Genomic DNA, 13,311 nt, shown 5'->3' with positions numbered 1-13,311 from the left:
GAGTATTTTTGGAAGTTGCTTCGAATGGAACATTCCTGGTACAGCGCCCTTTCGCGCTGTGGAACTCGATATCGCGAGTTCGATTCTGGTCACTTTGGTGGCAAAAATTTAAAAAAAAAACGCTTGTGTGTTTGCATTACGGGGCGCGTTAAGGAACACTAGGGGGTCAAAACTACTTCGCAATTCCCACACTACTGCGTGCCTCGTGAGCAGATCGTTGTTTTGGCACTTAAAGCTCTAGAATTTCTTTTTTTGCATTCCTTTTCCTTTCGCTAGTCGGTTCATAATTACAGAAAAATGCTACTTAATTTACCCCATAGAGCCACATGATAAACAATTTAAAATTCTCCATGAAAAGAAAATTGAAAAGCTTTTTCACCTCTATTGCTTGCCAGGCATGATAGATTCATACAAAAAATGTTTTGCGTGAATAAATATTTGCAATTGTAATGAGTTAGTAATTTGGTTCCTGGACTACCCACAGGTGAAAAATTTCATCTGAAACGTATTAAATAAAGTGCTGCTATTGGCTTCGCGTTAGCTTTCCTGCGCCCAGGTTCGTTGCATGGATGTGTCAAACTGACCGTATGAAAAGTTACGCTTTCGCGTTTGTGGCGTTGAGACAGACATGCACAAGAAGCGCGAAGATTTCAAACATCACAAATAATTTACGCGGACTAACATTTAGATTTAAAAAAATGCGCCCCGTCTCGCCATGTATTGCGGGTCATATCCGTTTTAAGCTGCGTTTTGATGCGAAAGCGTCTAATGGCTCACTGAGCGAAAAATCCGGCGTCCGTCGGCATCCAAATTACCCATTCACCACCAGGCCACGTCACGACTGCACCTCGACGGATATCCCATCGTCGGAGTTCCATCGCTGCACCTCGACGGTCGAGTGCGCCTCGACGGAGTTCCATCGCTGCACCTCGACGGTCGAGTTCCCCTCGACGGAGTTCCATCACTGCACCTCGACGGTCGAGTGCACCTCGATGGAGCTCCATTGCTGCACCTCGACGGTCGAGTGCGCCTCGACAGAGTTCCGTCGCTGCACCTCGATGGTCGAGTGCGCCTCGACGGAGTTCCATCTCTGCACCTCGACGGTCGATTGCGCCTCGACCGAGTTCCATCGCTGCACCTCGACGGTCGAGTGCGCCTTGACCGAGTTCCATTGCTGCACCTCGACGGTCGAGTGCGCCTTGACCGAGTTCCATCTCTGCACCTCGACGGTCGAGTGCGCATCGACGGAGTTCCGTCGCTGCACCTCGACGGTCGAGTGCGCCTCGACGGAGTTTCATCGCTGCACCTCGACGGTCGAGTGCGCATCGACGGAGCTCCATCGCTGCACCTCGACGGTCGAGTCCACCTCGACGGAGTTCCATCGCTTATGGCGCCGCCACGCCATAAGCGATCCTCGACGGAGCAGAGTGGGCAGCTGCGTCGTTAGCGCGCCAGGTGTTGCGCGAGAGGAGAGGGCATCGATGTGACGCCCCGTCACCCACGCTTTCGCCCTCGGAAACCAGATTTATCCATGCATTCCTTGTCCGCACAAGCTCTCACCTGCGTTCTAACTGCGCCTCGGTAAGGCCAAATCAAACACGCCAAGCGTCCCGACGCGCTCGCTTGCCCGCGGTAAGTTCCTAACTCGAAGCTCAGCTCAGAGGCTTTCAATCGCACATCCATGCTTTCGCATTCACAACTCATTAGAAGTGCCTAGGAGTTTTTACATCGAAGCTGGCCGCCTCTTGTTGGTCGGAATTTCTCGTGGCTTGCTCACCCAAAAAGAAGGCAGCTGGAAAAGGGGTTGTGTTTGAGTTTCCGCGTAACAGACTTACCTTTTCTCGTATATTCGTAATACAGTCCGATGCTATCATGTGAGTACGTTTAGCGTAAGTCGTACTTTGAGAATTTTATTACACATATTCCTTTGAGAAATAAAATTAGTCCAATAACGCACTTGTACCAGGTGGAGGGCCTTCAAGAGTGAGGACGTTGCTGTGCACACGGCACCGTCACCGGGCGGCCTCGACCGCTCAGGCAGACGTCAAACGGCAGCTGGAAGAGGGCTTTGCCTTTCAATTGTGGCTTAATAAATTTATCATTCCTCGTATATTCGAATAACAATCAAGAGCTATCGTGTCTGCAGCTTGCGTGTAAGTCGTACTGAACACATTTCTTCTGACGCAGTCTTCTTTTAAGCAATAATTTAGTTCAATAAGGCGCTTGGCGGACGGTCTAGAAGGATGAAGCTGTATGCCGCACTTCCGCACAAGTGCGTGCGTGCACGAGTGGTGTAGAGTCGCGGACAGAATATTACGGACCACGAAATCCAAGAAAAAGCTGAATATCTCCGCAACCTCACAACGCAATCTGGTATTTGCATTTTGGACCTCGACTAGAGTATGCTAACAACGGTGTCGTGGGCAGTTTTACTGGTTACTGCTACAGGCTGCTCGGGAATTGAACGTTTTCGGAGATCCCGTGGTCCATTTTATTCTGTCCGCGACTGTACGTCCCTTGTGGTGGTAGGGACCGTGTAGCGTAGCCCCCCTCGTAGGCGCATTCCATCGCACATACGGCATACGGCGAGCGGTGACGATTTTATCGCCCTTGGAATTTATACGGAACATCACGGCCACGCCGACCCCAGAAATGCGCCCCGATTTTCCATATGATTCTTACGCAATAAAACAGAAGCATTCAATTGCTAAATGGTCGTGCAGTGCCGTCGAGGCACTGTCGCATTCGTGAAACTCTCGTTGCCAAATAAGTCGGAACTCCATCGCATGCCACCGCCAGTCAGTTTCACTGAACCCCACTGATCGAAGTAGGCATGGCGAAGACATCTGCAAGTAGAAAGTCATCCCAACTAAATTCCATCAGTGCCTCGAGAGTTCGCGGCATCCTTCATGTCCGCCTGTGCGACCTCCGTCGGTACGGACGTTCCCGATTTTCTTTGTGTGCTGATAAACTCGGTAACGTACTTGTACACCTCGGGTCATCGACCTGTCCTGCCATCGACAGTGTCGATCGGTTGCGGCCGAACCGCATCGCCGAGTCTAAGTCAACCCCAAACTTTTCCCGCTATTAATATAATTATCATCATCATTATTATTCTATGAACCGGTCTGCATTCGAGTAAATACGGTATACTGCTTTAATGCAATCCTACCGCCTCCCACGCTTCGTTTCGTTTCCCACACTGTATAGTTTCGAACAGTGTCGAAGTAGACCTTCTCCCAACGCAGATCTTTCGCGTATGTGACGTCATATTTGCCAAAGTAGCCTTCATCTGTGCTTCACACACCGTAATTACGAAACTAAGGACGCCGATGCAATGACTAATCGCTAAAGAATTGCAGTTTCGATATCTTTTTATTTCTTCTTCTTTTCTTTTGCTTTCGAAGCACACACAACAGAAATGTGGTCAGCTTACATCACAAAAAATGACGTTTTATTAAACCATAAACTTGGCACTACTTCATACAAAATGTTCATTGCTTGACTTTAGAAAACACCGTCCCTGTAGTTTCAAAAGAAACGCCGATAAACATGTTCCTTTTAATTTGTACCGTTCAATACTATACCCATCCAGAATGGCTGTGTTAGGAAGGTTTTGAGGGGCCTCCTAACGAAGAAGACTCTCTATCAGAATCGGCAATACGAAAAAATACTATGCTTAAAATCGCTTTTTAGAACGTCTGTCTGAAGTCCTGTGAAGCATATTTCTATATATTACTCCTAGCCGACATGCATCATTCTTATAAAATGTCTAGCCGAATATACCCAATGGCAATATCGCCAAGATACCAAATCGAAGTGACAGAAGCGTGGAATCAAAAGCCGGAGTGAAAAAACGTCGCTCGTACTTTAAAGCTATCTCTATACGTTTCCTGAAACCCACCCGGATATACACCTACTACCGTACCAATACCATCTCCTGCGAATTCCACCGTATTCCACTTACCTGGGAAAGCGGGAGGTAACTTTTCTTACACTGCGGGTTTTCGATCCGCTAGTCACTAGCGTAGCGTGCTCAGCAGCGTCGACTTCACGAATGTGAACTACAGGCACCACTTTCTGATGTGTGAGTCCTTTCTTCTTACATTCCAAACCAATATCCCAAATCGGGGTAGAAAGAGCCACGTAAAGAATTTCGCGCGAAAACAGATGCTCTAACGTCAGAAAAAAACGCTCCTCAAACGAAGCGCAGCCGTCTTTCGGGATCGTTTTTGTTCATGTTTCCAGTTCCTTTTGTTCGTGTTTGTGTGTGCAGTCTATATACAGGTCGACCAGCAAAAGGACACCCGCCTTCAATAACAGAGCAGACGCGTATGCGCAGTGTTTGTTGACCCAGTCGCGTGCACAAGTTTACATATCGAGCCCAACGGCGCAGGAAAAAGGGAGGGAAACAAAAAAAAAAGAACGCGAAAGGAAGCCTCGGAGAGGCGATGGAAGCCGTGCCAACACGAAAGGTAGTTGAGCCCTTTTTCACCAGATGGCGCTTCGAGAGAGAGATAGCAAAAAAAAATAAACTTGCGAGCGAGCGACAGTCTCAAGAAAAAAGAAAGGCGGGAGAAAGGAAGAGGAAGCGCGCGCAAAAGGGCCGTCCACGATTGGAGGGCGGTGCGGTCACGTGACCTCGGGCGGCCGATTCGAGCGCCGCGTAGCTGCTGCTTCGCGCAACGTGCTCGACGATGAGGGAGTAAAAAAGGGCGACTGAGAGGAGGGACGCGCGCACGTACACCGCCGAGAAGACGGAGTCGAGGCAAAGAGAAGCATGGAAGAGGCACCGCTCGTTCTTGGGAGAAGCGAACGATAGAACCGGCTGGGAGAAGAGGCAACAACGGCGGCCTGCGGCGGCGTGTGGGAAAGGGTGCGTCGGGAAAGGAGGTTGTTTTTCTCCTCGCTCTCCGAGGGATAATCCACGGAGTCCGCACCTGTGTTGGGGCCACTGGCGCCGCCGGCGTTCGGAGCGCCCGGTCCAAAACGTTCAACCCCACCACACAAAACAAGACTCTTTTTTTCTCTCGGCTCTCGAAGAAAAAAAGTCCGCGCCTTTCTCGTAGTACCTTACATCAACAACAACTTGTAAAAAAAAAAGAAAGAAATAATACCCAGTCGTGAAGACTCGCCCCAAACGCCCTTCGCTGCTTTCCGCCGACCAAGCGTGCAACAAATCCTACTACATCGCCGCCGCCATCCCCTCTTCACCTACCGCTTCGTTGGTCCGTTCCGTCGAGTGCCGTGGTTACTTGCATCCTCACCCGCCGCACCGTGTTTTCATCGCGCCATCCGTGCATCTTAGATCGCCTGCCACTCTGTGAAAGCCAAGGAGAAGATCCGTGCGCGACGACAATTGAGTCTCTGAATCGTAGTCAAGCACATCGGGAGGAGCCGACCTACACCCCGCGCAAGATCCGCGTTGTTGTCATCGTCGCTGGCGCCGCTCCCTTTGCCTCCGGCCCCCGGAAGAAGAGAGAAAACCGTCATTGCCGACGACGACTACGACACAGCGGCCTACTTGAATTCGTCGTGCCGTGCCGCTTGATTGTTATTTTTTTTCCCCGACGTCACCACTCCTCCTCGTTCTGCAAACGTGTTCGCCGAAGTCTGTGTTCGTGCCCACGTCCGTTTCTGTGCGCACGGTGGTTTTACTGCCGCCGATATCGTTCCGTCTTCGTCGACGCCACCTCGACGCGGTCTCCAACGGCACCGGGCTCGACTTGGCTCTACCTCGCGCTGCCCTTTGCTCGTTTCGCGCCGCCGCTGTTGCCGGTGCTGCGACGACGCTGATCCAAGACGGGAGAGGTTGAAGTGAGTTTGTCTCGAAGGTGGCTCTTCTCGGGTCATGAATCGCGTGTCAGCTGTACATGCCCTCCTACCGCCGTTGCCGCCTAGCGTCGCTTCGCGTTCTTCTTCTTTGTCGAGGAGAAGAGAGGCTCTGCCGGCCGCTCGAATCTGCTCCGGGCATGCGAGCCGCCCGACCGGCTCTACGGATTTGAAGAGAGCTGGGGCGTCGTCTTGCTTCGTGAATGCAGTGGCGCCGAGCGAATGCATCGCGCCACCAGCTTCGCGGCCCCTTCGCCTAGCAATACGCTTTCCGAAAAACTCTTTGGCGCCGTTGCAACGCAGTTTGGTTGTTCTTCGCTTTATGCATCCGGGGGTTTAGCCTGTTGTGTTTTCTTTATTCTGCATTTTTTTTTCTTTTGACTCCTTTTTCCACCGGAGCTCTTTCTCGCTGAAGCTTATATATCACACCTGTGCAAACATTCTTCACTTAAAGCCCTTCGGTCCTGTCGCGTCAGCGTAGTCTTGGACATCATCTTCTCCTCCGGGAAGCGTTTGTAGGAACCTCGAATCGCGCAACTTTTAGAAGCTCTTGGTACTTTCCCGAATGGTTGCAAGTTCTTCAGCGCGCGTTTAGTCGATATGTTATACGCGCTCTTTCATAAATACGCGAAAGAAAACAATACGATTGTTTCCATCTGTAGCTAAGTACTCTCGCACCAGATAATTTAGCCATTAACACTGTCCGTGTTCGCCATTCTTGAAGAAACGCTGCCCTTTGGAGTGACGTGTACATTTGTGACGTGTGTCGCAAGAATACCTAAAAGCAGCACAGCAGTTTCTTATCAGTACGATATAACGCAGAGCTCGCGTTTTGCTGGCCAGTCGCCAGTTTTTCCTTTGCGACAATAATACTGAAACAATAACTAAACTGTCATAAGCGGCCTTTACCTGCCCACTGTCGTTGGTAAAACGGGACCACACGTGTTTTTGTCACTACCGTGAGACCAATTATATATCGGGATCTGCCATCACTGTAGTTCCGACCATCTCATCTTATCAGCCTCTTCAACTCTACAGAACTTGCAAAATAAAAATAAGAAGATCCCTAACTCCTCTTGTAGAATAGCTTTTGAAGCTGTAAACCAGACTGCTATAGATTGCGAGTATCGGCCTTCTCTTAAGCAAATAAACGCAGGCTTTTGCTTGATGACGGTCATGGGAATGCACCCTGAATAGTGGGCTGGAGAGGTGTGACAAACTATTCGTAACAAGTGACCAGTAATGTCGTTTCCGCATAACTGTGGTTCGAAGCGGTAAAATAACAAAAAAAAACAAGTTTGCTGTTGGTGACAGATGCACAATTTTTTGATCCGGTGGAGGAAAGAAACAAGCTAGTCTTAAAACTATTGCGGTAGGGGTTCACTTTTAGCTTGCATAGTGTGAGCAGCTGAGCTCCGGACATCTTCGCCTTGTCAAATCAGTGGAGGGAAAAGAATTCGTGTCAAGATTTTGAAAGGAGACCACGCAATTTTATAAGGGGTCATTTAGCTAGTTCAACTGTGTCTATCATTCAATCACCCATTTCTTGCCGAGCAATTTTCACCCATTCTCACCTCTTAAGTCATCCATTCTGCCGAGCCATTTCAAGCCGAGCGAAATAAGAGGATAGAGGCGAACATTTCAACTGTTGACAATGTACATAGTTTGTTAACACCCTGCGTCCTATTTGGGCACCCTACTAGAAAAGAAGTGAAAGTCAAGAGAGTTTCTCACTGATTGGAAGTTCACAGCGAATGTCAGCTTGTCCTGTCTGCTTGAGCGAGTCCTTTCAAAAATAAAGGGACGACACCGTTGGAGAGACTAAAGGCCAGTCTTAACAACACTGGACGTAGGCTACTTTTGTCAACAAACTGCAACAAAAGTTCGTGGCCCGCTAACAAAATTACCTTTCCTAGGTCCTGACGTACAGTTTCCGTTTATACAAGAGTCACGTTCTTTTGTGAAACTTGCCGAGACGGTGAAATCCAATTTTCGGCCCTAACTTTCGTTTCGTGGGCAAATTCATTGACCCTACATGCGTGGGCTTCCCCCTCCTTTGCACTATAAGGGAACTCTGCCGTGATAGTTTAGATTCACTTTGTATGTCACCGGCGTAGATTTTTTCACTTCCCACAGAGGTAGTGAAACGAAACTAAAAAAGAAACCTAATGCGTGATTCCTTGTTTCCCATCTCAGTCATGCGTAATACTTCGTTTTTGTGCACCAAGAGTGACCCGTGCACCGCAAACGTCGTGCACAGACAAAACATTCCACAGCTTTGAGCACCTCAGCTGAAACCTTGTTAGTAAAAAGAATTACTTATGCAGTGGCTCCTGAGATTTCTGTAGGGTAGTTTGCTGTTGCCTAGGTATGGTGCTAGACCTTTTGTACAGATAACGTAATCGAAATTGTGGAGACCGTCACGCTCGTTGCAGTGGTTGTGAAGTAGGGAGAATGCATCAGATATACAAGTGAGGATCTCTGGGTAAGTTCATCCTCTCGCGCCCGGTGGAGTGAAACAGAAGAATCGAAAGACGAACTCGTGGTTTCTGCTTTTAAACAACCCCCGAAGACTGTTTGTACTGAGCTGCTACCAGAACATTCTCTCGTGACGCGAGCTGGATCACTTGAGGGTCACGCCAGTAACTACAATCAGTAACGGGAAAGACGAGACAGACAAGAAGCAAGGACGAGAACAACATAAAGGAGAACAAGCACCGACTCTCTGCTCAGCTTTTGCTACGGTCGCGGAAGAGTGGGTCGGCAGGAGAAGCAGAGGCACCCGCGGTGATAGCGAGAAGACCTGCAAAGACCGTCGTCGTTTTCGGTGAAGGCGGGTTCCCATCTGCGGCACCGCGGAGTACTGGATAACGAGGTCTCGCAAGACGTTCCCGCATCGGCGGGACGGCTCCCGGGCGCCTACGGCTCCTCGAGCCGTGGCGCTCCGGAGTCGCCTTCTTCGGCGACCGCCCCGTCGGTGCCTCCCGTGGCCGCGTGGCGTTGCACGATGCAGAGGCTTCGCGAGACCTTCCGGCGCTCCAAGGGGGGCCCCGCCCTCGAGTCCCACCTGCCCACGTCGGTGAGCCTCGAAGTGCCCAAGCAGGTGCGCTCGGCGAGCTTCGACGAGATCCGCTTCAAGAAGGAGCACGACCAGGACGCCTGCGGAGGGGACAACCTCCTCATGGTCCCTTCGACGAGGAACCAGAGATCCCGCTCGTTCGACTCGGCGACCACGTCGTCTTCGTCGTCCTCCCCTTCGGCTCACTTGGCTGCGTCCTCGGCGTCTGCGCCGCCTTCGGCGGTCCCCGCAGGCATGGTTGGCACCGGTGTTGGCTTAGGTGCCGGTGTTGGTGTTGGCTATGGTGGCTATGGCGGCTACGGTGGCTTCGGCAGCGCCACTGGAGGTGGCATCACTTCGCTGCCAGTGCCCAGTCCTCCGGCAACTGCCACGGACGCGCCCTGTCAGCTGGACGTGCCCAAGTGGAGGATCCTGCGCCGCTCGTCCAGCGACAAGAGCCAGTGCGCGGCGTGCATCCACTGTCAGTACATGGATGAGTTCAGTCGTAGCACGTCGCGCAGCAACAGCCCTCCCGATAGGCCCCGATACTTCTCCTCCGGATCGGAGACTCTCGAAGAGAGTGAGTCCGAGAGTGCGGCCTCGGCGCGGCCCGACGAAGAGCAGGTCACGGACGCCGAGGAGGACCTCCTGGTGTCGCCCACGTCGTGCGGTCTCATGGTGACGCTGTCGGTGCCGGACTCTGGCCATCGCGTGAGCCTAGGGGGCGACACCGGGGTCACGGTGGTGTCTCTCCAAGTGCCGCAAGTGGCTAAGGGCCGGTCGGCCTCGGTGGACTCGTCGTTCCTCCAGGTGCCCACGCCGGACCCGGACTTGGACCCTGACCTTGCGGCCAAGGCACACCGGTCGCGCTCCGTGGACATTGTGCTGCCGACGGGTGCCGAGCCACACTACACGCTCTGTCAGCCCAAGGAGAGAGGACACGCAAGGTATGTCCTTTGTGTGACGTGTCGGTCCGTGTTAATTATGTTTATAATGAAGCAGCGAGGATGGGGTTGGGGGTATTGACATAAAAGGCAGCGCAAGGTAAGGAGATAGGAGATGTGCTGAGGCTGAACCAGTCATTTCTTGTTGTCTTCGACCATTACTTTCTTGGTTCAAGTGTACCCGCAGTCTCTAACGTTTCTCTTTCTGCATGGGGACGCGTGAGTTAGCCAAGCGTCCATTACGTTCAACGATGAAGAAGTTGGGTTGTCTTGCCGGTACGTTGCGAAATGGGTGATAGTTGCCTTCGTTTCTGCTCACTTTTCCTGATTTTGTCCTTTATGAGACAAAATATATGTCTGCATCCTAAATGTATCGCTCAAAATTCAGCTAATGTCATGCTTTCATTGCATCATCTCCTAGTGTGCATTCGTACTGTCATTGGACCAGGAGCATTCACTAATTCTCCTACTTATCTAGACTGATTTTTTTACATGAGGGCATATTCTCAATTGATTTGGCAATGTGCATGAAGCTTGTAAACACCCTACTCTGTAACAAACGAAAACGTGTGTTCTTGTTTCTTGATTTGCCGCGATCAAAGACAAGAACAAAGACAGACAGATTTTTTTGTTCCTTTTCTGGGTGTGGTCTTTGTCTTTGAACACTGCAATATTCCCAGGCATTCTGCTGCGTTTTCTGGAAGCATTCTTCCTTTATTAGTGCGTTTTAGCGTTTGCTTTGTGAGGACGATCGACCATTGATTTTTTGCCACTTAATAGTTTACTTCCCAAGGATCGTAAATTTGGGCTCCATGGTGTATTCAGAGTCTGTTCAGAGTGTCTAGAACTTCGAAAAAAAAGCACAATCCTTCAAAACTATTAAAATCTTCTATATCACGTGATGCCTTCCGCTTTCATCCAGGAGATCGTTATGTCCGAACTGTATAACTTATTTTATTTATCTTACCCTCACATGCTCTTTTGTTTCTATTCGCAACACATCTGTCACTGCTTGCGCTCTGTTACAAAGTTGATGACGAAGAACCACGATACGTAAGGTTATACTGATTGCCGCAATGTTGTTACGTTATGGTCTGCATGGTGACGCTGAAGAGAAGACGACTAAGGTCGTTTATGTTTCAAGCGTGGCCATGTGCTGGTCTGGCCCTGTTAGTGCAGCGTTTGTAAACACGCCAACGTAGCTTTGATACATCGTGCGTCGTAGCGTCATTAGTCGTCGTGGCGTAACCGGCGTGGCGTCCGCTGTTGAGGTCCACTTCCGCGTCCTAGCAAGCCTGCCGAGCTACACTGTAGCAATGTGAATGAAATGCTACGGACGAACCTAACGTTACCCAATTGCGGGACGCCTCACTGCATGAACGCGGAGGCACCGAACATATGTATCGCGTTGTGTGCAATGCCGCTTTTTGGTGCACGTCATTCTTTCGCTACTCGTGTCTGGCGACGTGCGACGTATTTACATATGTGTAAAGTGACGCATGCAATGCGATTCTGTTGTGCTTCAATTGTGTTGCGAGAGTTCATGTTCTAAACAATCTCTCGCAGCCGGCGGAAGTGCTATGTCACAGTTTTACTTTTCTGAATGAACACACTTTACCCGTACACATCGTTCTTGTGTTTGCTGCTGGAAGGTTGCGTCGCAGTTTCAGGGAAAAATTGACCTAGTTTAACACGCAACTTAGCACTTTCGCCTAACTTAGCGCAAAGGGCTTACCTAAAGCTTGTCTTTATTTCCGCACCGACAAAATTGCGATCGATTTAACTAAGAAGAACGTGCCCAGTATTCGAAATGAGTTGACCTAATGACTATGGTTGCTCTGATTCCAACTGATTGCTCAATAATGCACTTCATCGACGCACGTTTTTGATACACTTAGACCACATGCACAAATATGCTTCTGACAATGGGCGCTTGACACTAGTGCCTGGTTCAATAATACCAACAAGAAAAACATGCAAGTCACTTACGTGCATGGTATTTCTAAACATGAACAAGACGTCGTTGAAAACACAAACATAAATCACAGCAACTTAAGGATAAGTATATAGTTTTCATTCGTCAAGAAGCATGGACATTTTATAGAGTTTATCGGGCGGAGAATATAATAATCCTGACAAGAAGAATTGAATATGTTGCGACTGTCGCACGTGATTTGTCAACGTGATATTCACGTGTGTCGTTTGTATGTGTTAGAAATGAGTTAACTAACTTAGGTTCTCGTTTGTAACGTCGAAACTTTTCTATTCAACATTCTGTAGTAGTTCAATGACCGGCCCTACTGTGTGTGATCTGTAGGGTGTTCTACTTTATTCTTTAGATTTGTCCTGTTGCTCTTCCTTTCGTCTTTCCTCCCCTCCTTCCTATATTCCATTTCTGTGTTGCTGTCATCTCCCTTCTGAAGAGTGGGCAGGCGTTGTGCCCCTTCCGGTGGCAGTTACCGGCTTGCTCCTCGCTTTCGCTTTCCGGTTAATTGTATATGTGTTGAAAACAAATAATAATAATAATAATAATAATAATAATAATAATAATAATAATAATAATAATAATAATAATAATCTCTAAAGTGTAAGTGGTGGCTGACAGAAGAACCAAGAGAATAAATCAATTTTGCTGAGTTCATATCTGATGACTATTATTGAAAATGACATGACATTTATGTTAAAATGGCGCATTATAGAATGATTCTAAAGTTTGTATATGCTTATCTTGACTAGACTCGACGTCGTTTGAATCGTTCCTAGGGCTCTCTAGATGATCAATTGCCCATGACAGCGAAGCGAACGTGGGTTGATGCATGCTGTTGGGCTATCTGCGTCTCTTTCCAATTTCAAATTTTGCGCACGTCTTGCAAACACATGAACCGACACTTTGCGGTGGGTACGAGGTCTGTCGTTTATTGTAATTCGTGAAATAACAGTCGTGATTTTACCTTTAATGTGACCCCCCGTAACGTGGCTATCATGTACAGTAGCAATTCTCCTTTTCCAGCAGAGTGGTTATTGATAAGCATCCGAATTCAGAGTTTTCTTACCCGCTTAAGGCGCTGTGTCCGCTGTTGTGGATGACAAGCTAGTACAGGAAAAACAAGAGCGCTCATCAAACTAACTTTATTTAAAACGTGTGTCATACCAATCGAAACACTTCTGACCAAACCTGCACTTCGAGTTTCGGTGTCTTGCTTGAAGTGTTTATTATCGAGTTGGAAAATGGACGAATAATTGTTTACTCTCGGTACAGATATGTCCTTAAGTAGCGGGTTCACTTTTTGCAATGTTTTCTTTCGCAACGGTTAAGGCGACGCAAAATCTCAAAGTGGCTGGATAGGTGCTCTTTCAGGTATGCAAGTCATAAAATAGTTGAAATTGTTGTATCTGGCGTGACTGCTGACAGTTCTGGCATGGTATTCACATTCTGTGCACTTGCGAGACTCGCTCAAGGGTCAAAAACTTTAAATT

General features: G+C 49.0%; 1 protein-coding gene across 7 annotated transcripts in view; it reads left to right on the top strand.

Annotated features, from left to right (window-relative positions):
* Positions 1-13,311, top strand: part of LOC135911500 (eye-specific diacylglycerol kinase-like) — a 481,563-nt gene that overhangs the window by 151,791 nt on the left and 316,461 nt on the right. For 4 of the 7 annotated variants that reach the window (XR_011508884.1, XR_011508883.1, XM_070526834.1 and 1 more), the window contains exon 1: positions 9,437-9,837. The exons of the other annotated variants lie outside the window; for them this stretch is intronic. Coding sequence is in view for 2 of the 4 variants with exons in the window: in XM_070526834.1 (XP_070382935.1) it covers positions 9,566-9,837 (272 nt within the window). In the remaining 2 variants the exon portion in view is untranslated. Of the gene's footprint in view, positions 1-9,436; positions 9,838-13,311 lie in introns of those variants that run through there. 7 annotated transcript variants of the gene reach the window in all.

This window comes from Dermacentor albipictus, chromosome 10 (genome assembly GCF_038994185.2).
Source record: "Dermacentor albipictus isolate Rhodes 1998 colony chromosome 10, USDA_Dalb.pri_finalv2, whole genome shotgun sequence".
Lineage (NCBI taxonomy): Eukaryota > Metazoa > Arthropoda > Arachnida > Ixodida > Ixodidae > Dermacentor > Dermacentor albipictus.
The sequence above is the reverse complement of the archived record's forward strand: the minus strand, read 5'-3'. Positions and strand labels throughout refer to the sequence as shown.